The sequence below is a fragment of the Scardinius erythrophthalmus genome (genome assembly GCF_964197995.2).
Source record: "Scardinius erythrophthalmus genome assembly, chromosome: 16".
NCBI classification, from domain to species: domain Eukaryota; kingdom Metazoa; phylum Chordata; class Actinopteri; order Cypriniformes; family Leuciscidae; genus Scardinius; species Scardinius erythrophthalmus.
The window spans coordinates 8,189,176-8,215,717 of NC_138236.1; the positions used below are offsets into that span (position 1 = coordinate 8,189,176).

Consider the following 26,542-nt stretch of genomic DNA (forward strand, 5'->3'; position numbering starts at 1 on the left):
CCAGGTAGAAGATGCAAGAACATGACACAGAAACCAGAAGTAGCACTCAGAAATGCAGTAACACAGGCACGACTTCACAACAAGCAAATGAACCCACAGGGTTTAAATAGGCAAACATAAATGAGTTAATGACAAACAGTTGGCAGTAACCAGAACATGATGAGTCCAGGCAATGGTTTATGGGAAACGTAGTTCATGAAGCAGTAAAGGAGACGGAGGGAGTGCCCTCTGGTGGTTATCATGGGCACTCCGGCTGGCTGGTGTAACAAGCAGATTTTGCTCTTCTTAATTCATTTTGCTAAATGATATTAAATACACTGAAAAAAAAAAAAATGATTCGTTGAAACTAATCAATTTTTTTTATCGTAAGTGGTTGCACACAATTGACTTTAGCTACTTTTAAACAAATGTATTAAGTTGAACTAAAATTTATTAAGTTCAACTTAATGCATTTGTTTAAATGTAGCTAAAATCAATTGTGTGAAACCACTTACGATAATTTTTTTTATTAAATTCAACTAATCATTTTTTTCAGTGTACTTTGGCATTCTCTGTTTTGAACAAATGTGTAAATCAGAAAAAAAATAAAATAAAATTCAGCTGAGGTTCTGTGAGTCCATCTGTACATTCAGCTACAACCTCAAATCAAAATAAATTGGGACATTTTGTAAAATGCAAAAAAAATAAAAAAGAATCTGTGATTTGTTCATTCTATTTTAACTTTATTCAACTGACAAAAGTACAAAGAAAACATGTTTTCGAATTGAGGATACTAATTGTTGCAGTTTTGCAAGTTTTTTCTTTTTCTTTTTTTAAAACAATTAAGGATATTCTATAAGCTTATCACTTTTATTTTGTCTCTGTCCCAACTTTTTTTGTAGTGTATTGCAGCCATCAAAATAAATGTGTCCAGTGAAAACATTGGAAATCTTTTCCTTTTCCGTTACTTTTGTCAGTAAAATAAAGTTGAAAGAGAAGTATCAAATCACAGATTTTTGATTTTATGGCATTTTACAAAATATCCCAATTTTTCTTGATTTGAGGTAGTATAAATGATTAACTGTTCATAATTTTAAAGAGAAAGATACATTTCTAAAAGAAAATAATTATTTAGTACTATCTCCAAAACTGAATTAAATTTCAACAGACCAATCATCACTATAGAGATCTTGTATCGTCAATATGACTTTGTATTGTCAATTGATAGACAGAGTCAGAAGCTGACAGAACATGGGCCAGACAGTTAAGATAATACTAGTTTATTTTAATGGCACATGTAATGGTGATGCACATGCTTACACTGCCATACACTGGCAAAACAAAGTAACTACACCTTTTGTCAAAAATGAGTTGACTGGATTAAACTGAAAACCAGGTGACTTGAATGAGTTTGTTGTCACAAATAATGTTTACTGTATGAATAAGCAACCCTGATGCTTCTGATTAAGTTCTACAAGACTTTCTTTTTGAAAACATAATTATTTGGAGAAACGTAGGTTATAATAATACATAATAATATATTGGCTCTGTCTGATTAGCTCAAGACTAACAGAATTCTGGATGTTGCCCTTTGTAATATCTTAACAAACACTTTGTATTTTTCTGTTAGAAAAAAGAATAGAAGATAAAGTGTTCTGCCTAACACAAGTCTATATCAAACAAACTTGAACAGACTTATATTTTAATGCCTTTTTGTTGCATGAATGTGTGTGTGTTTTTCTTCTTCAAATAGACTATTAATAATACCAAATTAACAGGGATTGGAATGTTAGTTGTTAATAACAATAGACAATAGACCGTTTCAGTTCACATTTTTTCATTGATAGCATATTACAGTTGCTTGCTGTATTCATTTTCGTGAACTCCATCAATCATCTCAGGTTTTCCATTCTCTTGTTTGGTGATGGTCTTCTGCAGGTCCACCCTCCAAAAGAGAAACAAGCAAATAGTACAATATTGTTGGTGGAAGTGGTGATGTAAATACATCAAAACGTCGGATGTGCTAACAGGATCTAAAGGGAACACTAAAATACCACATTGTAATCACTAGATGGCACTATTTTTCTGAAACAGTCTGTCTTGTACTGGACATTACAAAATGATTGCTGGCTGTAATTTTACTCGCATAATGCGAATTAAATTTTGATTTAAATTAGAATATTTTCAATTTAAAATGTTTTGTATCAGAATTTTCTGATCAGGAATAAACATTCTGCCAAAGTATATTTTAATTTAACTATTATAAATTGCATATAATTTGGAGAAGAAAATAGATTATATTCTTTATGTTATAATTGTAAATCTCCTGATTTGTTAAAGAAAAAAATATTTTTGTTCTTGCATCTCGTCTAGTTTGTTATACACATGACATCTCGCGAGATTTCCCTCAAGCAACGACTCTAGTGTCGACCGTTGCGCATGCGCAGTGTCATTTTAAAACAGTTTCCACAGACTAGCCTCTATCGCTAATAAAGAAACAATGGCGACGGCGGCGACTGCAGCGGGCGGAACGGGCTCCGGAGGACCATCGGCCGGCCAAGCGGGAGCCGGTTCCTCAATCGGACGGAAAAAAGATGGAGGGCCATCTTCCAAATATTGGGAGAGCTCGGAAACGGTGTCGCAGTTGGAGACAGTTCGGCTCTGGATCGGGAAACATTATAAGAAGGTCTGCGGCTCATGAGGCGCCCGTTGAATGGGGGCGCGCGCGCATCACACAATAGCTACAAGAAGCGGCACGCGCTCTTACAAATAGTTTATTCGCTATTATAGTCGGTTATTCGAATATTTCTAAACAAACGGTTGTGCAGATGTTGTTTAGTTTCCGGTCTGGATTTGTAGCTTGCGAGTATTGCTCTTGTGTAGTTTTAAACGGCAGTGTTGTGGACTGATGAGTTAGCTCGCTTGCTAACGTTGGTAACTGGGATGCGCGATCTGCCATGAATATGCCCGTGTCTTAAAATCTGCTAAAATAATGTCTTTGTTTTTAACATTTTTGGGACACGCTCTCTTTTTAGTAAAATCCACTGGTCAACAACTTAAAGTCAGAGGAAACTTAGTGGTCCGCACCATAGACCCCCGGTTGTTTATGCTGAAGTTTGTTTGACTGATTGTCTAATGTTGATTCATTAAAAGTATTGGTGGTACTATGATATAGAGATGGTATACGTTTAGGTGCGTACTAATTAATTAACATTGGTTTTAATTATGGTATTTGCATGGTACTCTTAAGTAATGTAAAGTATACCATGATATTTATAATGGTACTACTGTCTCTCTTTAATCCATGTCATTTTGTTATTGTGCTATTTAAATCAACGGATTGTTGTCCTTTGCAGGTATGATGCACTGGATCCTTTAATCTGTTCTCTTTATTGTCCAGCTGTGTTGTGTGGTGCACTTTTTTTTAGTCTTTAGCATGTTCAGAATTGTTTAAGATAATATTGTAATGATTGCTAAAGATCTAAGTTATTTTTGTTCTTGTATGATTATCAAAACAGCAACATAAATGTTCAATACTTGCATTGTTCTGATTGAATTGCTGGGATTTATTATGACTTATCTTTCTTCTTTTTTTCTGAAGTATGTCCAAACCGACTCTCCTACAAGCAAAACTTTGGCTGCGCTGGTGGTGCAGTTGCTGCAGTTTCAGGAGGATGCATTTGGGCGTAGGGTCAGCAATCCTGCCCTTACCAAACTACCTGTAAGTCTGAATTTGCCCATTTACTCTTCACGTTCCAAATTTATAAGCCTTTGTTCTTCATAACACAAATTAAGAGATTTTAAATGGAATCCCAGAGATTTCTGTCTCTCCATTGACAGTCCATTCACCAAAGTTCATAAAACGTAAACAAGTGTAATCCATGCAGTTAAATCAAAGTATTCTGAATAGATAGATTGCTTTATGACAAACAGATTTAATTTAGGCTTTTACTCGCATATAAACTGAGATCAACGCGCATACATGGAGCACATTAAATATGGTAAACAGAAGCTGAAAGGTTATCGCTTGATGCACAAAAACATGTTTAATGTGCTGTATGTGTGTTGATCAATGTTTTCATGTGAATATAATTTAAAACTGTGAAGTTATAGTGTATTCAGAAGACTTCGATTAAACCGATAAATGCAAATGAGTTTTTTTTTTTTTTGGAAGCGTCAATTTTGGTGGAATGGACTTTCAGTTGAGTGACAGAAATCTCTGGGGTTTCATCAAGGTTAATATCTTTTTTGTGTTTCGAAGATAAATAAAAGTCTTGTGAGTTTGGAACAAGATGAGGTAGACTAAATGATGACAAAATTTAAATTTCTGCTTGAACTATGCCTTGATCACACTCCCTCTATACCATAACTTATTTATTTTTTAACTGTGAGACATAAAGTGCAGTACTACATTTTTATGGTGCAATTCTGCAGAAATGTACGTTTGTTATTGCTCACCTAATTGTATAGTTGATATTTCCCCCCCTTTTTTTCTGTCATTCTAGGCAAAGATCTTTCTGGACTTCAAACCTGGAGGAGCCCTTTGCCACATTCTGGGTTCTGCATACAAGTTCAAAAGCGAGCAGGGCTGGTGAGTAGAACTTCGGAAAGGGCGGACAAGAGGTTTGGGATAATGAATTACATTCTGTGATTCTCAGAGCGGTAATGCTAACAAGATAATGCTAATATATTTCATTTTGATGTGCCTGTATTTCTTCAGGAGGAGGTTTGATCTGCAGAACCCATCCAGAATGGATAGAAATGTGGAGATGTTCATGACTATTGAGAAGACTCTTGTTCAGGTAGAGATCCTCTGGCTGATGTCTATGTTTCTAAATATATCGGCTAATTGCACTCAATGAAAATGTACTTTAGTAATTTTGTTACATTTGGTCATCCCAGTCCTGAATATGTGGTTACAATCATGGTTGTCTAAATGCAATAATGCATATCTCATTCTTGCCTGCAGAACAACTCTTTGACCCGACCAATTGTGTACATTGTGTCTGACGTGGAGCAAAAACAAGCCAATAAACTCAAAGACATCATTAAGAGACATCAGGTTAATAAAAAAAAAGATGATCAATCAGCACATTTTTTAAATTCTATCATTTGTTTTCTGTGCTTCTCTGATGTTTTGTTTTACTTGCACATCTAGGGAACCATCACTGAAGATAAGTCAAAGGCCACTCATATTATTTACCCCTCCCCAGGCCAGCTGGAAGAAGGTTGGTATTTAAAATTCTTTTTTAATAGTATCCAACCTTGGTTTTTTCTAGGGCTGGGAGAAAAAATCAATTCACCTAGCTATCGAATTTTTTTTTAATTATTATTATTTTTACGATTCTAAAATCTATTTTTTTCTATTCCAGAATCGATATTAATTCAAATTCAGTTGCTTTATTTTTGTCCTTGCTTGTAGATGAGGTTGACAGAAGTTAGCCACTTTCGTTCCAACAGAGGATGAAATGTGTCGTTATCTATGAGTGTTGAGTGTCGTAATATCCCAAGTGGACGAGTGGAAAAGACGTGAGACTGAAAGCACTGAAAAGTCCTCGCGCTACTCATATACTGAGAGAGAGAGATAAGATAATAGAGCTGCACAATTCATCTTTAAAAGACTGATTTTGATTCAAACACCCACGCGATCTTTCAATTCGTCTGTCTATTAAACTTTGACAAAATCATATCGCAATATTCAAAGCTGTGCTGGCGCTGACGCGGAGAGAGTTGTCATGAAACAGCTTCACAGTCTTTTCAGCCTCATAGTATCATTATTTCTGTGATGCAATAGTTAAAATGATCATAGAAGATTTTCTTAAAAGAATCATAATACATATCGTATCGGCACCCAAGTATCGTGATAGTATCGAATCGGGAGATGGGTGTATCGTCCTAGCCCTAGTTTATACAGTGTCATCCTTCCTTAAACATTTTGTTTAATTTGACACTATAATTGGTGTTTCATGATGTTGCCTTGTGAATTCTGCTTTTCAGAGGAATGGTTGCGTCCCGTCATGCGCAAAGACAAGCAGGTGCTGGTTCACTGGGGCAGTTACCCTGACAGGTTGGTAGGGCTGCAAATTATAGTGATAAAAGGATAGTTCACCCAAAAATCTACATTTCCTCATAATTTTCTTACCCTCATGCCATCCCTGATGTATATGACTTTCTTTCTTCAGATTAACTCAAACGAAAAATTTTAGGCAAATAATCCATCCTTGTGAGTCCATATAATGCAGCTTTCTGTTTTTAATGAAACAGGAAAAGAGATATTTACATTTCAAGTCGTCTTATGTTTTTTTGTTTCACTCTGCAGTTATGACACATGGGTATCAACAAGTGATGTGGATGGAGATGTTGAGGATCCACCAAGTTCTGAGAAACCATGGAGGGTAAGACTGTTACAATAAGTTCCAAATTCACAGTTTCAAAATAAACACATTTCAAAAGCCTTCCAATATGAAGAATATTCATATTGTAAGCGATACTGCCAGATTAAATTTTCTAGCGTTTTCTCAGTACGCTCTGTGATTCCCTCAGGTGCATGCTAAATGGGTCATTGACACAGATGCTTTCAACGAGTGGATGAATGAGGAAGATTATGAAGTGGACGAGAACAAGAAGCCTGTGAGTTTCCGCCAGCGGATCTTTCCAGGGGAAGAAGTGGTAAGAGAGTGCTAAATAAATAGATATGGTACACATTCAGATTTCTGTTGTGTGCTAAGCCAGACCTTTAAGGTCTTGGCAGGGTTTGTTCTGTCACTGTCTGTGTGTCTGTCAATCATCCTCTAAAGCTCTTCCTTGCTGCCTCACCCTCACGTACCTCACCCGCCCTCCCACCCAAATATCCCCTCAGCGACCCCCTCCCCTTTGTGTGTAAAACCGTTCCATTCTCTCATTCTCTCGCTCTTTCTCTCATCCTTCACCCCTCCATGGTTCTGATCAGTCTTCCCGTACACCCGATCGCAAGGATCGCAAGTCCCTGGTTGGCGGTAAGAAGAGGAGACGCTCTCCATCCCCACCCAGCACCCCTGCAGAGTCTCGCAAAAAGGGCAAGAAAGGGTAATTATTAGCTAAATTAATTTACACTATCGTTCAAAAGTTTGGGGTTGGTAAGATTAAAAAAAAAAAGTTTCTGAAAGATGTATCGTTCTCAGTAAGGCTGCATTTGTTTGATCAAATATACAGTAAAACTGTTATATTGTGAAATTATTGCAATTTAAAAAAAACAAACAAAAAAAAAACATTTTTGGAATATTTTTTAAAATAAAATGTATTCCTGTGAAGGCAAGAAATCATTCTAATATGCTGATTTACTGCTCAAAAAACATTTATCATCAACATTGAAACCAGATGTGCTGCTTAATATTTTTGTGGAAATATTACACACACACACACATATATTTATTTATATTTAAATAGCTTTGAATGAAAGTTTTATTTCCTCTCTCAAAGTTTAGATTACGCAAGTACAAAATGTATTTAGTCATGATCATTTGAAGTGTAGCATAGTTTCATTCATTCGTTTACATAAAAAAACAGGAATCCTGGAGCACAGTGGAGGCGCCGTGGACATCAAAATGATGACGAGCAGGATGAAGACCTCACAAAGGACCTGGAAGATCCCTCCCCTGTGCCAGGAATGGAGGAAGTTACATTGCCAAAAAATGGTCATTCTTCTTGATTAATAATCCCACAAATTTAACTGAACTGGTGGTTGTTGTTTTTTTGAACAGTGCAAGGGGTAATTGAAGAACTACCACCATTGTACTCTTGATCTTAACCCCAGGTTACCTAAGGTGACCTTTCTCTAACATCAGTAGTATGCTTAGTAAGTCTTTTTGGATAAAGACATCTGGTTGATGAGCACTTCCTTACATAATTTGCTAAATTGCCTTATATATATATATATATATATATATATATATATATATATATATATATATATATATATATATATATATATATATATATATATATATATATATATATATATATATATATATATATATATATATATATATATATATATTTCAAAGAACCTTTTTTAAAAGCCCTGTGGATGCATGGAAATTCATTGCATGGCTAAAATAGACACTCTGGATATTACATGCTGCAGCCCTACTTTCATTGTCCTACTTTACACTGAAAGCTTTTAAGTTTTATTGTATTGGAATTGTCTGTCTGATACATCATCTGCTCTGCTTGATGTCCTCTGCTTTTCTGTCTGCAGTCAATCAGAAAAAGGACAGCGAGAACACACCAGTGAAGGGCGGAACTGTTGCAGATTTGGGTGAGTATTTTACTTGATTTGTTGCAGGCATAAATGTGATGGGTGTATATACATACACATTGTTGAAGGAAATGCAAATGATCACATTCATTTTGTTTGCTGTCTTAGATGACCATGAAGATGATTCAGTAGCGTCTGGTGGCAAGGTAATGTCTCTTTATACTTTAATCCAGATATGTTCAGGTCCATTGAATCTCCATTGTTATATCTGATGCACAGCATTTGATGACAACAGCCATTGTTTTTTTTTACCCATAAATTATTATTTGTAATAGACTGAAAATATGACTTTAGTGGCAAGCATTTATTGTGAGTCAAATGTTTCTGAAAGGGTGTTAACAAACTGTAATTGACAGGAGGATGATGAACAGTGCAAAACGGAGGTCAATCGTCTGATCGACTCTGAGGACAACGTGACTGAGCAAACCCATCACATCATTATCCCCAGCTATGCTGCCTGGTTTGACTACAACAGGTATTGAATCCCTCCTTCCATGTGCTGCAGTGTTGTCTCGAGAAATGCGTGGAAATTATGTTAGTGCTCAACCTTTTTGACTTGAAGGCCCTTCATTGTCCAACACAATATTCGAAGACCCCTCACATAAGCTAGGCTATATTTCCTTTGGTATTTTCTGCTGTAATTATGATGCTGCTTTTTTATAAATTTTATTAAGCTGGCAGTATCAGTTTCAATAACTGTTTATTCTTGTTAAAACAGTTCGTACTTAAAATAAACTATTTCTTTGTAAAATTGTAGTAAAAAAAAGTTTACTAACTTTTTTTTAATTAGCTTACATTTCTCAATTCAATCCTTGAAATCCTGAAAAGTCCCACTCCACATTCTCTTCACATTTTGGATGTTAAATGATTTCTTGTCATCGCATATTCACATCATTTTTTTTTTTTTTTCATTTTTTTTTCAGTATACATGAAATTGAGAGACGTGCCCTGCCAGAGTTCTTCAATGGCAAAAACAAATCTAAGACTCCAGAGATGTAAGTTCACACCAGTGCATTTGTCGTGTACCCAAGCCTTTTTAATTCACATCAAAATATATTAAATTTTTACCTTGTGCTCTATGTATCTTTTATACATGCATGTATGTTTTACTACTCTGATTGTCATGCTCTATTTATTACCTCTTCCTTAGATATCTGGCTTATCGTAACTTCATGATTGACACATACCGGCTGAATCCTCAGGAGTACCTGACCTCAACTTCTTGCAGGAGGAACCTCACTGGAGATGTGTGTGCGGTCATGAGGTCAGAATTCTCATATATCGTCTCGGTGTACCATTTTAATATTATGCAGAGAGCCTTGCATAGTTAATTAGGATTATTTATTTATTTATTTTTTACTATATAATTTCTTAAATCCAAAAAATCTCTTAGTCTGTTCACAATTTAAATGTTTATATTTTAAAAAACTAACTGGAGTAAAAACCGTGATTCTATATCATTAAAAAGTTATTGTTTAATTAAATGTTTTGAATCTTTTGTATTCAAATCATTTAATTTTTACCTTTTAAAATGTATGTACCAATTGGGTTCCCTATACTTTATAGTAGATGAAAGATTTTTTTTTTTCCCCACTTGAGAAATATTGACGCGCTGTGTCTGATGTATCCAAATGAATTGAGATTGAATTAGAACCTTATCACAAGCTTGTGAATTGAATCAAATTAGTCTAAATACCCAGGCCTGTTGTATATTTATTTTATATTTATTTATTTTGTTCTCTTTCTCTCAGAGCGCATGCCTTCTTGGAGCAGTGGGGGCTGGTGAACTACCAGGTTGACGCTGAGAGCAGACCCCTCCCAATGGGCCCTCCACCAACCCCACATTTCAACGTTCTTGCTGATACTCCCTCTGGTTTGGTGCCGCTGCACCACCGCCCCCCACAGGTGAGACTGGGGTTACTTCCCTATTAATTCCCAGAAGGCAAAAGCTTTCTTGTGAGACAGTTGCAATAAAGTGTCTGCTACTATTTCCAGGTTCCCCCTGCTCAGCAGATGCTGAACTTCCCAGAAAAGGGCAAAGACAAGCCAAGTGACCTGCAGAACTTTGGCCTCCGTACAGATATTTACTCAAAGAAGAATCCCAAGGCAAGTCACAAACCCTGTGCCTACTGCCAAACCTAATACTTGGAAGTTGTCACTGCTTTTTTTTTTTTTTTTTTTTTACTTCATAGTTTCTTGATGTGATCATTTATTCTCTTGCCTTAAAGGGTAAAGGTGCTGCAGGTGGCAGAGACTGGACTGAGCAAGAAACGTTACTTCTGTTGGAGGTGAGATTCAAATCATGAAATCATGGGCACCATAAGCATCTCAGTATTCTGGTTTTATAAACATTTTCTTGTTAATAATATTATTTTTAACTGATTATTCCAGGCTCTGGAGATGTATAAGGATGACTGGAATAAGGTTTCGGAGCATGTCGGAAGCCGTACACAAGATGAGTGCATCTTGCACTTCCTGAGACTGCCCATAGAAGATCAGTACCTGGAGAGCTCTGAAGCCTCTCTAGGTCCTCTGGCTTACCAGCCGATCCCCTTCAGCCAATCAGGAAATCCTGTCATGAGCACTGTTGCGTTCCTTGCCTCTGTTGTCGACCCACGTGTGGCGGCAGCTGCAGCCAAAGCAGCTCTTGGTATGTCAAGTTTTGACCTATATGGAGCTTTTGTAGATAGGCTTATGAGTGACAACATTGTGTTAGTAGCTGTTTCCATCCAAAGTTGCACATTTAAAGTGACCCTTTAATGCTATTTTAAAGGCTCCTAAGTGTGTTTTGGAGGTCTCCTACAACAGATTTATTTGCATCAATTTTCTCATAACATAGATTCCACATCACATTTTTCAATGATTCTCAAACGACTCGTCGGATGAATCAGTCTCTAAATCTCTCCTTTCCGTGAGCTACTCTGCACTGATTGGCCAAACGGCCCTGTCTGCTGTGATCGGTCTACCACATACGTAGCTAACGCCCATTACCATAACTGAAGTTAAGTTCTGTCCGGAGGCTTTCTCAGTCCTCAGTGATTGTACACACTATAAAGTAGGGCTGCACGATATGAGGAAAAGCTGCGATGTGCGATAACATTGTTTAATATTGCAATGACGATATGACTTGCGATAAATATTCAAATGTGAATGTTAGCTATAGCTAACAACAATTCCTGATTTTTTTTTTTTTTTTTTTTTAAATAGACATTGTAAAATAGAATATACTGTTCCCATGTCTTAGTGCTTTAATAGGTTATTTGCGTGATAGGTCAAACGTTTATTACCTGCCTGGATTACTATTTAGCGCGAGGGACTGTGTGTGTGTGTGTGTGTGTGTGTGTGTGCGCGAGCGACAGTGTGTGTGTGTGTGTGTGTGTGTGCGAGTGAATGTGTGCGTGTGACGGCACGCGATGACTGGTCGTAAAGCAACGTGTAGTCTGACATGTTTCTTGTCCATGACACGACAAGATTTTAGGAGTCAAAATCGAGTAATCTGACACCGTGACTATCGTAACAGACACAAAAATCTTGTAATCTGAACCAGGTGTTATTCATCGTGTCAGGCTGTCTGTTGCGATGTGTTCATCGCGCGAGTTCATATCGCGATGACGATGAAAATTCGATGCATCGTTCAGCCCTACTATAAAGACCGTAATGATGACATCGATTTTACCATATCAATCTGAGCGCGAGTCCATTGATGAAACATTGGAGGTTCGGGTTGAATAACTAGTTCTTCCATCGCAAGGACTACTTGAGCAGGACGTTTCTCAGTGATGCACTACTCAGTTTGAGGTACATCATGAGATGTTGCAACTGTAATTCCTCACCATCAGCATTAACAAGTGAATGTTCATCAACAAACCCATGTGTATATTTCTAATTTATTGCGGTGCACATGCGGGAATTGTATCAATAACGGTGCATATGTTTGCCCAGCACTAATGTGAATGACTGATGTAACAAACATTTGTAAAACAAGTCTTGCTCCATCCTTTATCTTTACTCAAAGTAGTAAGAACGGCATACAATCTGCATTAATACACACAGTTTTAGGTAATAGTGGCCAACAGGTAACAGCTGATTAGCATTATTTAAGACAGCAATAACGCAAGTTAGCCGGAAACCTACACAATATAACACCCAAAACGTAGTGTTATGAACAATCGGTAGAAAATATATACAAAATAATTATTCATACTTACAGGTTGTGATTCTGAGGAGCAAGCTGGTCCAAATAAACTGGGTACTGACCCATCTTTCAAGAGCAAGCGTTTTGTGAATCCTGCGTTGAACTCCGAGATTTGAGAAGCAGTCGTCAGTAAAATAACGTGTTGTGGGCTGGTCAAGTTGTTCCCAGGCGGACAACGTAGGCAGGTATTATGCAAATGTATCTTCTAGTGACGTAAAACCGTAAAGCAGTAGGATTCTAATGAAAAACATCTCGTATAGGCGGTTCAGAGTCGATTCTTTCTTTTGGGAGAAAATAACTTTATTGTGCACTCTCGACTTTACAACTTTGCAGAACGTTTACATTCACAAATACATGCTATATTACACACTGCATGAAAGGGAATATTTGAAAAACCATAATAGGGCCACTTTAATTTGTGCGTGAAATTGGATCTCCATCCCAACAGAATCAGGAAACCTGGGAACACAATTGTTTTTTAGTCTTTTTTATTTTATTTTATGAATAGGTGGATGGAAACAGCCTTTGTCAGTGCCTTATTTTAAAATGGTATTTCTGTCTATTGCGTTTGTAGAGGAGTTCTCCCGTGTGCGTGAGGAGGTTCCCACAGAGCTGGTGGAGGCTCATGTGAAGAAGGTGCAGGAGGCCGCACGCAGCACAGGAAAAGTGGACCCTGCATTCGGCCTGGAGAGCAGTGGCATTGCTGGCACAGCCCCAGAGGAGCCAGAGAAGACAGGTAGGAAACTAGATTTGGGCGGGCTGACGATGTCCATCTATTTATCTTTGAGTTCATTTGAGTTTTTGCTATATAATATATTTAATTTATATTGTGGTATGTAAATTTATCCACATAGCGCAAAATGTCAAAGTTATTCTCACTTTAGGATGATGAATAAAACATACACAAATGAGAAAATAAAGAGCAGGACGTGCATGATGTTAGAAAGAGTTAAGCGTAGTAAGCCGTGAAAAACACTGACACACCTGAAGTTCGTGCACAGAAAACCGCCTCTCTCAGACAGCACGTGATCCTAAATTCAGTTCTTGCAGATTTTACACTTGAATGGTCAAATACACAAACAATTATATCAAAATGCCCATCTTGTGGAGTATTCACATATACAGTCAGTTATGTCTTAAGTGAATTTGAACAGTTGGGTGAAAACTGGATGTGTGTATCAGTATATTGGATCCATGCATTAGGTCTTAATGACAGCAGCCTAATAAACCTGCTGCTGTCTGTGTCATTAGTGTTAATCAAACAACAAAAGACATAGGAAATCACTCAATTTATATTTAATTCATACATTGAAGGTTATGCACTATTTTATTTTTACATTTGATTACTTAATTTCTGTAGAATTTCATACTACATGTTAATTAAACATACTGTACCTGGAAAAACTTTAATTTGTATCTTTGTTCTATCGTATTTGTCCTATTGTTTGTTTAGGACAGGGGTGCTCAATCCTGTTCCTGGAGATCCACCTTCCTGCAAAGTTCAGCTCAAACACATCTGAACCAGCTAATTAAGATCTTCAGGAGCATTTGATAATTACAGACATGTGTTGGATCAGGGTTGGAACTGAACTTTGCAGGAAGGTAGATCTCCAGGATTGGGCACCCCTGGTTTAGGAAATATTGTGTGCTGCTGTTTTTTTTTAACAACAAAAATAAAATGAATTACTGTATTGTGATGCATATATATATGCATGTTTATATATCACAATATATAACATTTGTTAAACAATTTCTCATTGTGAAATAGGATTTTGCATATCCCTAGTAAAAAGTTTCATAGAGTGAAATTGGGAAGCTCATCGAGGGCTCTGACAGGCTGGCTTTCAATCATACCTAGTTGTTCCTGTGTAGTTGTAGCTCCCTCCAGCAGGTGGCATTAAATCAGTACTTATGAACAAACCAGGTCTAGTCAAACCCAGTGACCCTGATCAGCTGTGCGTAGACTGGTCGTGATAATTTAGAAATGATTTAAGTCGGTAAAAAAACAAAACGATACAAGGCTCCCCTACTCTCCTCTCTGAACATTTAAAAAGCCATACAAGAGCACATTTACTGTTTCGAGTCGACACAGTATTGGAGGCAGCGTGTGCGACTGCATACAATGGTTGCCGTTGGCTTTATGCAGCGCTGGCAGATGGGGCACAGACATGGGAGGGGTTGAAACTGGGTCAGTGGAGTGACCTAATGTGACATGGTTTGCCAGTGCAGGCTTTGCCACACATACCTTGTTAAAGGCTCCAATGTCATATGTGCCACAACTCTTTGTTCAGTCTAATACCTGCTCATAAGGTCACAATTTGTCACCCTGTTCTCATCTCTAATTGCTGGTTGTTGTTTTTTTTTGCTTATCGTCTGTGTGCTGTTAAGCCGAGTTCAGACTGCACGATTTTCAAAGTAGTCGGGTCACTGTTCTTTTCACACTGCGTGACTATCCAGGATAACATTCAGTTGCTGGTGTTCACACTGCACGATGCATCGGCGACAGGAGGTTTCACACTGCATGACTTTCAGGAGGAAGAATCGGCGACAACTTCTATCTGGTCCGCAAACTATGTTTCGCAACCAAACACACACGAGAAGTGATAAGGAAATAGCGCAATATCCCGCGTGCGTAAGACCACAGTTCTCTCGCGAGACTGAAATTGTTATTAAAAATGATAGCCTGCAAGAAGCTTGTGATCCAAATTGTCTGTGCACTGATTTGCAGCGAAAAGGAGAAAAAGAAAAACATATTTTGCATGAGGAAATGGCTGGGAAGACTGTAAGGCAAGGACTGTGTGTTCTGCAAAGAGAGTTGGGGGTAAATAAATAATTTTGCAATGTGCTGCTGTTGCTGCTGGTCAAGCAAATGTTTGTGCTTTGTTTCTGTTTGATATATTGTAAATATATCTATTAAAATACTGATATTGTGACCTATAACTCCTCCCCGAACTCCCCGCTGCTCTGTATATTGCTCTCTCATTGGCTGTCGGTCATCGCCGATGTAGTTTTCAGTCAGAACACTTTCACACAGCAGGATTTTGAATCGCCGACAGGTCCAGATATTTAGCATGCCAAATATCTCACGGGCGTCGGCGACTCGTCGGCGATTCTCTCAGATCGCGTCTTTGCTCATTCACACTGCGTGATTGTCACTCGCGTGAACGAGCACCAATTTGCCTGTGATTTCGGGCATTTGTCGGCGATTTCTCAAAACCTGTCGGCGAGCCAAAACCGGGGCTAAAATCGTGCAGTCTGAACTCGGCATTAGGCTCTTTAGTTTTGACTTTGCAATGCATCACTATGACTATATTCACCCACGTTGACTGCGTTAAAATGATAAAAGGTACAGTGAAAACTTTAACATTAGAAAGTTTATTTAAAGGGTAACTCTCGCCAAAATGCAACCTAGGGTCTTTTTGTTAATCTACCCAAGGCAAACTTTCGTTTAAAAGCATAATTAGAATGGAAACTCCACTTAAGTTTGACCGTATTTTCATTTTCGGTCAAATTGCCTTTTGAATGGGGTAGTTCTATGATAGCATCAAAAATCGCTATTTTTAAAACGCTAAGAAGGCTCGACACAACATGAAACTTTCCTCGAAGTATCACCAGGGGCTCTGCACGTGAACTCGAGCACTGAGAACATTGTTTGTGTACACAGTTTACTAAAAAGAAAGATTTTCAACAACTCATAGCTGATCCTTTTTCAAATACAAGGTCAATATTGATTTTCACTAATGACAAAACAAGAAATTATCCCTGAATTTATATGGAACTAAGCTTTAGGAGCTTTCCATCTTTACTCTCCTCCCTGTTACATTGCATTCGGAGATCGTTTTTAAATGTGCATTTAGTTTGTAATTTTGGAACTAAATGCATTAATTTCTGCATTTATATAATACAAATATATCAGTTATCATGAACTCTTTGTAGGCAGATATGGGCTACATTAAAAAGGTCATATCAGTTGGAGCAGAAAAGAGTTTTACTGGAGCTGAAGTACTTTCTAGGATATATTTCTTTGTCTTAAGGTTCCTTTTTTTTGTCCAGTACACTCCACCATCTAACATTTGATGTTTTAATCAATGTTTGCTTTCCTTTACTCACAGAACCAACAGAAACTGAGAAGATGGACACGGACTCTGACTCCCAGCAGCCTGATAAGGTCAGATTTAACCCTGCTACCAGTATCCAGATCTGTCTGCTACTGTCATGTTTACTGGTTTATTGGAATGAGATCAAAAGTGATTATCATTTCCCTGCACTATTAGGATTCCTTGCAATGCACCCTTTTCCAGTCTGTCTCTCCATATTAAGTCTAGTTCTTCTTCTAGACTCAATATGGACTCAAGTTTGCTTTCTAAACAGCCATCTGTACCTGTTCTTCATTTGCATTGCACCAGTCTCATGCTGTCCTTGTCTCATCTCTTGCAGGCAGAGGCGAAGGATGAAGCTGAGAAGCCCAGCGAGTCTGCAGAAAAGCCTACAGAGGCAGAGAAGGAAAAGAATGAGACTACAGAGAAATCTGAGCCACAGGAAGAGGAAGAGAGTGAGGGAGGAGAATCCAAGACAGCAGGTACTGACACTGACTGCCAAAGCTGCACCGAATGGGCTTGCCGAAATCTGACAAGCCTGCTTCATGCCTTTTATTGTATGAACTTTGTGATAAAATGGGCAGAATTTAATTCTTATCACGTAACAAAGCTCATTGTGATGAGAAACAAATAATGTTTGGTGAATGGAAAAACTTTGTACCTGGCAACCCTGGCTTGAACTACGGGTGATTAATAGGGTTAATGCTTGACCTAAATTCAACACAAGATTTTCTTCTCACACAGTACGAGTTGCAGTCTAAATGTGTTTTCCTGCCTCTTTTTCATTGACAGGATATAATTGGCTTATAGGGAAAACAATTGCTTTTATCAGCCAATACATCGGCACATCTCGATAATGTACCATTTTAAAGGATAACCATTTTGACTGTTACGGTTTCAAGTTTATTTATATAGCATATTCTACAACCAGGGTACCCGCGGGATCTTAAAAGCATTGAAAAAGTCTTAAATTTGATAATCTCAAATTAAGGCCTTAAAAGCCTTGAATTTGGTATACTAATGGTGCGTTCACACCGGACGCGTTTAGCGCGTCAGGCGCGAGTCATTTCAATGTTAAGTCAATGCAAAGACGCGTTACGCGCGTAAAAAATTCCTGCGGCGCGAATGAGGCGTTTAGCGCGGCGCGGTAGACGCGAATTCGCCTCATTCGCGCGAATGACGCGAATTGAGCGTCTGGCGCGTTAAGCGCGAATGATTTTATTAGTGCTATTTGTGCATTCACGCGTTTGACGCGAATTCGCGTCTGCCGCCCGAGTTGAAAAATCTGAACTTCTGCGTCAATTCGCGCCGCGTTAACCAATCAGGAGCCTGCTTGCATGCTGCTGTCACGTGGTGAAGTGACAGTTTATAATGTTATTTTATGTTTGGCCTCAATAAATTATTTTGTAATATGACTAAGATGCACAATAAAGCAAATAAAAACATAAAACTCGATTTCAATATATGAGAGATACTCATTTTGTATTGAATGCTATTTATTCCATATCTATTCTAGATTATATGAAACATTATTAATCTAATGTAAAGACAACAAACACAATTTAGTGTATAAAAAAAAATCACAGGACAGGTTTCATTTTTGAAGGCTGCAGCTCCATTTATTATCAAAACAAAAATAAATCACAGATTAGGTGCGGGCGAGGGTGAACCTCGCGCCGGGCTGTACAGCGCGGGCTCGTCAGGCAGCGACCACCACTCGAGGCCGAGGCTTATACGGCCTACGCTTTCCTCGTCAGCGTCCTCCCCGTTAGGTCCACCAAACCTACCTCCTGGGGCAAATTGTGAAACCCCTGAAACCCTCCGGAGGATTTGGTGGACCCGAGAACAGCGACGATGTCCACTACGCTGCTGTTTCTGCTCTCCAGAGCATATACGAGCGGTGACTCTCTCGATTAATGCTAATGCTAATGCTCGATAAACATTTAAAAAAAGATGGCCGCCAACAGGTTTCGAAACTTTCGCCTCTGACGCGCGTAAATTTCGATTCAAACTTTTGATTTTACGCGCGTCAATTTCGCTCTTGACACGCGAATGCACACAAAGTGGTCAAGCGTATAACTAGACGCGGCAGGCGCGAATTTTGACGCATTTTCGCGTCCGGTGTGAACGCACAGTAAGTCTTGGATTTCGTTACAAAGGTCTTAGATTTTTTTGCCTTTTATATGATTAAGTTTATACGGTAACAAAATTAACTGTTACTAATGTAGACTAATTAAAAATTAGTCGCGTAACGTTGAGTGCACCTCGCGCTCCACGTCATAGCAGAACGCGCAAAAGCATGCGCACCCGTTACGATGGTTACTAAGCAGAGCTTTTCTGTTAAAAGAACGTTTTCTACCCGGTCTTTTCAGTAGTATCTGGCCGCAACCATCCACGCGCGCTCTCTCTACATTGTTGAAGAAGCGCGGATGATCTGAAAACACAGACAAGCTGGAGTTCAGATTCAGTCGGTCTGTGCTCTGTCACGAGCCGCTTGCGCTGTTTGTGTGACTAAATCTGCGATCAAAATGCAGGCTGATATACAGCAGTGTTTTTAATGTTGATCATTTATACGAGCAAGAATGCAATGTTTCCCGACGATCCACACGATTTCAAATGTGACATTGATTTTATACAACAGGAAAAATAAAATAAAAAGGGGTAACATTAAGTGATGTACTACATTTTAAACGGTATTGTCAGGCTTATTTCTCTATTTTGCAACAAAATCTGTGGCTTTGACAAAGACAGTGAGTTACCGCCACTTACTGGTGATTTTAATATCTTATTTTTATTAATATTAAAAGTTTTTTAACATTGCATATTTATTGAACATTCTTTTATTTAAAGCATTATTTATTTTTTAAATGTATTATAAAGGTGAAAAATGAAATGGAAAAATCGATTCAATGGGGCAAATATTATCCCTTAATGGAAAGATGTGACTGCAGTCTAATTGGAGAACTAAGGAAAAGGGATATGTAGAATTGCACAAGTGCTACTGCTAATGAGTGCAATGTCAATACAGCCTGTTAGCTTAATTTTAATTTCTCATAAGCTTAATTGTATTGGCCTAGAGAGAATAATTGACATTTTCTGTCTAAAGACTACATATAAAATAGCTACCAAAATTAAAGTAACTGCAGTTTGACTAAAAGTTGACAAAAAATGCAAACACATTTCGTCAACTAAAACTATGAAAGGCAGAATGACTCAAATGTGACTAAGACCAATAAGCATTTTCGTCTGAAGATGAAGAGTAAGACTAAATCAAAAATGGCTGCCAAAATTAACATAGGCCTACACACGTGCCCGCTACAACGCTGTTGCGTATGTATTAAATATGACTGATAATTTAAATAAAATGTTTTATTTAATTCAAGTAGTCTACTTGTACATAATTATTTTTTAGGGTTTAAAATGTTATAGATTTGACATTTTCCCCTCATACTTCTGTCGGAATAGGTTCGAAGTTGGCATTGAATTTCATTTGAAATGGTATTAAAAAGGTCTTAAAAAGCCTTGAATTTAAGTGGGAGGATCCTGGGGGTACAATACACGTTATTTTAAAGCAGCTACAGAAAATGTGTGTGTTAGAATTTAAATGTCTTTAGACCCTAGTTTACAGGAAATCCATTAACAAAGCAATTAAAAAATTAAGTGTCAGGGAATTGAAATAAACTATAAAGTGTCTAATTATTCTGTAGTTGAATTTTTAATTCTCAGCTATTGGTCCTATTGGACTAACGATCCTGCACATTTTTATGTTTCAGAGAAAGAAAAAGAGGAGGACATGGAGACCACAGAAGAAGGGAAGGAGGGTGAGGAGGAGCAGGAGGAAGGAAAGAAAAAGCTTGAGTTGGATATAGGAGAGGGCAACATCGCCACTGCTGCCGCTGCTGCTCTGGCCTCTGCTGCCACCAAGGCAAAGGTAATGCATCCCAGAGATGTTGATGTTAACCAATTCTTCAACTTCCTGTGGTGGCTCCAACATAAACTGTGTCCTTGGTGCAGCTGATTCCAATCAAAGTGTTTTTATCACCCTGGTAGTCAACTTGTTTGCATGCACCATCTCTTACTCGTTTTTCTGTGTCTCAGCACCTGGCTGCAGTGGAAGAGAGGAAGATCAAATCTCTTGTGGCTCTGCTGGTAGAAACTCAGATGAAGAAGCTGGAGATCAAACTACGACACTTTGAGGAGCTGGAGACCATCATGGACCGTGAGAAGGAAGCCGTAAGTATTGCTGATTATTTGGGGGAATCTGGCTGTCAAGAACATGTCACTCCAAAATCAGAAATAATACATTTTATTTTAAATAAAAAAAGTATTTATTTTTTATTATTTAGTTTTTTTGCCTTGTGATGTTTTATTAACAATTAAGTGCACCTCTCCCCCAATTCTCCTTAAAATTACCTGTATTAAAAACTATATACATTATGGTTGAATTAGCATTTTTTTTCATCTGTTTGTCTCTGCACCATTAAAAAATGACTACTGCTTTGTTGCAATTCACTCTCTGCTAAATATAGTCAGTACATTTGTAATTATTATTATTTTTTTTTTTAAATGAAGCAGTGTTGCAGAACCTTTTAATTAGTTGTACTATGAGGCTGTGATTTACACTCCCTTTTACACATTATTTTGATTGTTTTGTGTTGGAAAAGAGCATTCTGGGAAATATATTTACAACTACCAATTTGCATAGTTCACACATCCTCTGAATTGTGCTGTGCATTGTTCTTTTTTATCCTGTAGTCTTGTGTGTGCACACCAGAGGCACTCTCCACAAGGGACTTGAAGAGCTCTGCAAAATGCTTTAGCAAATGTAGTTGAAGATAGTAACCCAATTTAGCTGCTGTAAATAGTGCATGAAGGATGTGTCTTTATAAAGCCCAGTCCAGTGGTACTTTATTTCCTTGTAGCGTTCATAAATTTACTGAATATACAGTTCAAAATCACGTTGGTGACTTTTGCCTATGCAAGCTCTGTTCCGGGAGGGCCACAGCCCTGCAGAGTTTAGCTTCAACCCTAATTGAACACACCTGATTCTGCTAATCTAGTCCTTCAGGCTCATTTGAAAACTACAGGTGTGTGTTGAAGTAGGATTGGAACTAAACTCTGCATGGCTGTGGCCCTCCTGGAACTGAGTTTTGCACCCCTGTTCTAGAGCAGTAGCTTTCTATTCTTTTATTTGACATTATGCTCCGATTTATATCAAACAACAAGATTTTGATATACCAGATGTTAGCTACACTGCTCAAACAAATAGATCAGATTAGAATGCTTGCGAAATAAGTGCAGGCATTCCATTCTAATGTTTGGATCTGAAAAACAAATCGAAATTGTGTGCCGTGTGAGTAAACCCTCAGAAATCAATTTTAACTTTCCCTCATGTGCCATCAAGCTAGGAGCTGATTTTACAGGAGTTCTTCTCTTTTTTTTCTTTCTTTTTTTTTAGCTGGAGCTCCAGAGGCAGCAGCTTTTGACAGAGCGACAGGCGTTCCACATGGAGCAGCTGAAGTATGCAGAGATGAAGGCTCGTCAGCAGATGGAGCAGCAGGCAGCCGCACAGCAGAATACAGGAGGACATCATGGACCTCCTCCACATGGCCCACCTCCAGGCATGCACCCTGGACACCCAGGGCATCCCGGGCACCCCGGTCCTGTATATCCCCCCATGCACCATGCCATTGGTCCCCACCATGCCCCTCAGACAGGTCAGAACTCACCCTCATCTTCTGATTTATAATGTAATCATGTAATCTCTAGAATTTAGTAGGAAATGTGGCTGCGTAATAATATAAATTTTAGATACCAGTGAAATTTCACAGTTCTCAGTGCCAATTCTTTCCTGAACATGTGCACAAATCCTCTTGGGGAACAACGCAAATTCTTTTTTGCAGCTTAATGCCCAATAGATGGCTTTTTACGACTGTCACATAACTGATTTGGATGCTAAATTTGGGCTTTTAATAAAGGTTTAATAGTTTTATCTCAATTAATCAACCAAAATTCAATGAATCACACTGCCCTAATTATTCTCAAAGCAATTTTGTAGAACATCAATAAGCCTACATCTCTTCAAGTGTCTTTTGTTGCTTCATACAGGACCAATGGTTGGACCAGGTCAGCCCATGCCAGGTCAACCTATTCCAGGTCGAATGATGCCTGGACCTCCCCCAGTTGGACCCCCACAAAGTGGCATGCCCCCCATGATGGGACCTCGACACCCTGGACCACCCAACGGCATGTGTGAGTGAATGCGTCACTAGATCAAGTCCTCTTGTTACTCTGCATTGCACATTTTTTTCCTGGGCTATATTTATTTTTTGTTCAGGCTGCGATTTTGAAACGGAATAAATAAATTATTTTTTATTTTATTTTCCTAGACCCAGGTCCTCCTCCTCCAACCGCACAGCCTGAAGGGATGCCCCCTGGCCCTGTGGGACCTTCTGTATCTGCGCCCCCTCCTCGTGCTGCTGAAAACTAAATATTCCCCCCCGTTCCCGCACACATGTACACATCCACACGCAGATACACATGCGCATTCAATTTAACTCCAGATTAATCTGGGATACCCGCAGACCTGCTGTCGTCGCCCCCTGTAGATTTGCCTTGCTGATGGGTGGGTCATCTCTAAATCCTCTCTCTCCCTTGATCGAGCTGAGCACTCGCCGCCTCACCTGTAAACATTCACACGCTCAGGGCACAAAGTCAAGAGTGCAGTCGTTCTCTTGGCTAGTAATAGCACTGGCTTCTGTTCTTTTTCTCTCCTCTGTGTTTGTTTTAGAGAGCGTGCTGCAGGCTCCTATGTTTGAGGAACATCTCTGCTGGTGTCCGGCTCCTCCCTATAATGTGACCAATAGAATCATATGTGTATATTGTGCTAATCCACGTAAGCTAACGCTCCAAGATTGAAATCACACTGTAGCTACGAGCCGTCTCCTCCACAGACCTGGAGTCCTGTGGCGCGCAGATAACCTTTCCACTGCCTTGCGCGTATCCATTTAGCAGGGTTCCCGGTGGCTTCCTTGAGCTTCCTTTTAGTATTTACATCCTCATCTAGTTGATAATCTACCTCGCCGGTGAAATTGTTTAATCTGTGCACAGTGTGTAAAGCAGACTTGCTTTATGGTGCTCTGCTTGGTCAGTCACACTGTGGCACATTCTCAAACGGAGATCGTAACTCACCGACTGAGTGCTCCACTGGTCAACACGTGCCCCCGAGTACTGTACCGCAGAACGAGAGCACACCAAACTGCTGTTTTTAGAGATGTACCCACACATGCATTAACCTTTTTTTTGCTTCAAATACTGTGCAAATATAGAAACACACAAAACCTCCGTTTGTGTTCTCTCTGAGATTGCTAATGGAGGTGTATATATGGTATCACACTGAAGTGATGGAGGAACTTTGCTTATCTTAGGTGTAGCTGGCCTTTTGTGCTCCTCCCTTAGGTGCTGACAGAGTAGCTGCCCTGCCTCGCTCTACCTCTCTCACTTTACTACCTCTCTTCTCTCCTTCCCTCTTTCTGTTTTGGCTGTTCTCTCTCTTTTTTTCTTTGTGTGTGCCCATGTGACTGCTGCATTACTGCTGTGTGGAGGCTGTCGTCCTCCTCCTCCTCAGGTGAACCAAGCCCTCACTTCAACATGGCCCGCCCCGCCCCGCTACACTACACAAACACACACACACACACACACACACGCTGACACATGCATTTCCTCTTCCAAAAATTTCCAGGCTGTACATCACAGGAAAATGGGGCGAAACCCTGCCCTCCCGATCCCCATATATATCTTTTATTGCTTTTTATTTTATGGTAATGTATTTTTAAGAAAATAAAGTTTGTGTAGACTCAGATATCACTGTTCTTGGAAGTTTGTAGCTTTCTCTTTTCATTTTTACCCGGCACATTGATACTGAGACCTGAACACTGTCTAAATAAAGTGGGTTTTTGTTTTTGTAAGACTGCTTTGTTTCAGTTCTAGCGATTTTGCTTATGATGTATAGGTTTCTAGGAGTTTGATTATTAAGAATGTATGAATCTCACGAAAACGGGCTTTTGACCCTGAAATCAGAGGGAAAAAATATTGCATTTCTAAAGTCTATTTTTAGGGCTATTTATATTTTTTGCATTGTGATGTTCATGGCTTTATTCCTATTAATTCTAATAACTAATACAGCTATTAAATGCATTAATTGAAATGTACTATTTTCAAGTGGATTTTCGAACCTCATGATTGGTTCAGTAGTGGGTTCATACAATTGCTCATCATTTGCTCTTCATGCACTTTGGCAAATCCTGCTCTGTGAGGGAAAAACATGCAGGAATTATAACAACCTCATGTAATGTAATCTCTAACCCGTATAATCCGGCATGTGGAGGGCTGGAACGTGTTAGACTGTGCCCGATAAGATGGCTGTGTGGTCTTTATTTTTTTAGAAATCATAACGGTTTTCTAAAGATTACCACTTTAAAATAACTACCCACTTGAGGTTGTGCATTAGTTGTTTTGCCCCAAAGGAAAGGGAAGTTCACAATGACTAAATTTTTGTGTGTGTGTAAAACTGCAGGAATGGCAACATGAGAGAGCTTTAATGGTTATATTTTTAAAAAAAATCTGTCAAGTATAACTCAGACTAATTGTAGCCTGTTTGCTGTTACATAACAACTTAGTACAATAATACAAGAAGTGTTGTCATACATGCTTCTATCCGACATGATTCTGTTTGGGCTTGGATAATCTGATTGTCGCGGTAGTTTCAAAGGTTTCCAAATCTTCATTGGAAACAACTATTTTTACATGTATAGAGAATTTGCCATTTTGAATGAGATTCTAGAATTTCTTTTTTAATGGAGGATAATTCTCAGACACAACCTAATATTGTTTCAAAATGAAAAGGTGATAATTTAAGATGTTTTCTCATATAGATTGGTGTTTGAACACATCACTGCCTCCATGTGGAACATTTACAGCTGTTATTTACGTTTGGTGGAATGATACCAGATGAGGCCCAGGTCATAAAATTGTGCTTGAGGTGTACCTAAACGCCCCTCTTTGAGAGCCATTATGCTTGGGTAAAGATGAGCACAGGGCACATATTACTCTATTTGTTGAGACAAGGTGTGGCTCCTTCACTAGTTTTCACTTTCATTTTTTTCATACTGCCTGAATCAGAATTAATGGTGTGTTTTTTGTTTTGTTTTTAAGAATGTAAGCTTATTATAAGTGTTAGTTCAGATTACTGATAGACTGATTAATTGGTCAATATCTGTCCACTGTGAGATTATCGCCATCAGACAAGCTTGTTACCAGAGAAGTGCTTAGTTTTTTGCTTGGTTTCGGTTACAGAAATACTAGCAGCCTTGACAATGCAGGTTTTCTGTTTTCATGGTTGATACATTTTTAATGTTTTTGAAAAAAAGTCTCTTATGCTGCACCAAGACTGCATTTATTTGTTCAAAAAATACAATAAAAACTAATATTGTGGCATATTATTACAATGTAATTTTGAGATGTAATTTATTCCTGTGATTGCAAAGCTGAATTTTCAGCATCATTACTCCAGTCTGAAACTGTGTCAATGTCCCATGAAACTCCAGAAATCATTCTAATATGCTGATTTGGTGCTCAAGAAACCTTTTTTTTTTTTTTTTGTCAATGTTGAAAACCGTTATGCTGCTTCATATTTTTGTTAAAACTGATTAATTTTTTTCAGGATTCTCTGATCAAAACAACATGTTTTAATAGAAAGCTTAGTGTGTTTACTTAAATTTATAAATTTAGGGTCCATTTACACCATTTTCAACAAAAAATTAAAACTTTTTATGCGTTTTGGCCATTCATTTACACGACAGCAGTTTTTAAAAACAATACCTTTAACGTATCCGTGTAAACTACAAAAACGCAAATTTGTGAAAGCGGTGACGTCATGCACATGCGTATTATGTATTAGTGTTCGAGTAGTGTTTC

At 38.4% G+C, this 26,542-nt stretch overlaps 1 protein-coding gene across 1 annotated transcript; it reads left to right on the top strand.

Annotated features, from left to right (window-relative positions):
• Positions 1-2,446: 2,446 nt before the first annotated feature.
• On the top strand, positions 2,447-24,428 carry smarcc1a (SWI/SNF related BAF chromatin remodeling complex subunit C1a). The gene is made up of 28 exons (XM_081389225.1): positions 2,447-2,665; positions 3,581-3,700; positions 4,485-4,570; positions 4,700-4,781; positions 4,949-5,041; positions 5,138-5,207; positions 5,977-6,046; positions 6,299-6,374; positions 6,523-6,648; positions 6,929-7,044; positions 7,525-7,652; positions 8,216-8,275; positions 8,384-8,421; positions 8,632-8,750; positions 9,199-9,270; positions 9,426-9,539; positions 10,027-10,180; positions 10,271-10,381; positions 10,504-10,563; positions 10,667-10,925; positions 13,045-13,206; positions 16,583-16,638; positions 16,908-17,049; positions 20,341-20,498; positions 20,666-20,800; positions 22,026-22,284; positions 22,676-22,819; positions 22,957-24,428. Exons 1-28 carry the CDS (start codon positions 2,480-2,482, stop codon positions 23,055-23,057), a joined length of 3,297 nt encoding a protein of 1,098 aa, XP_081245351.1. The 5' UTR covers positions 2,447-2,479; the 3' UTR covers positions 23,058-24,428.
• Positions 24,429-26,542: the final 2,114 nt, after the last annotated feature.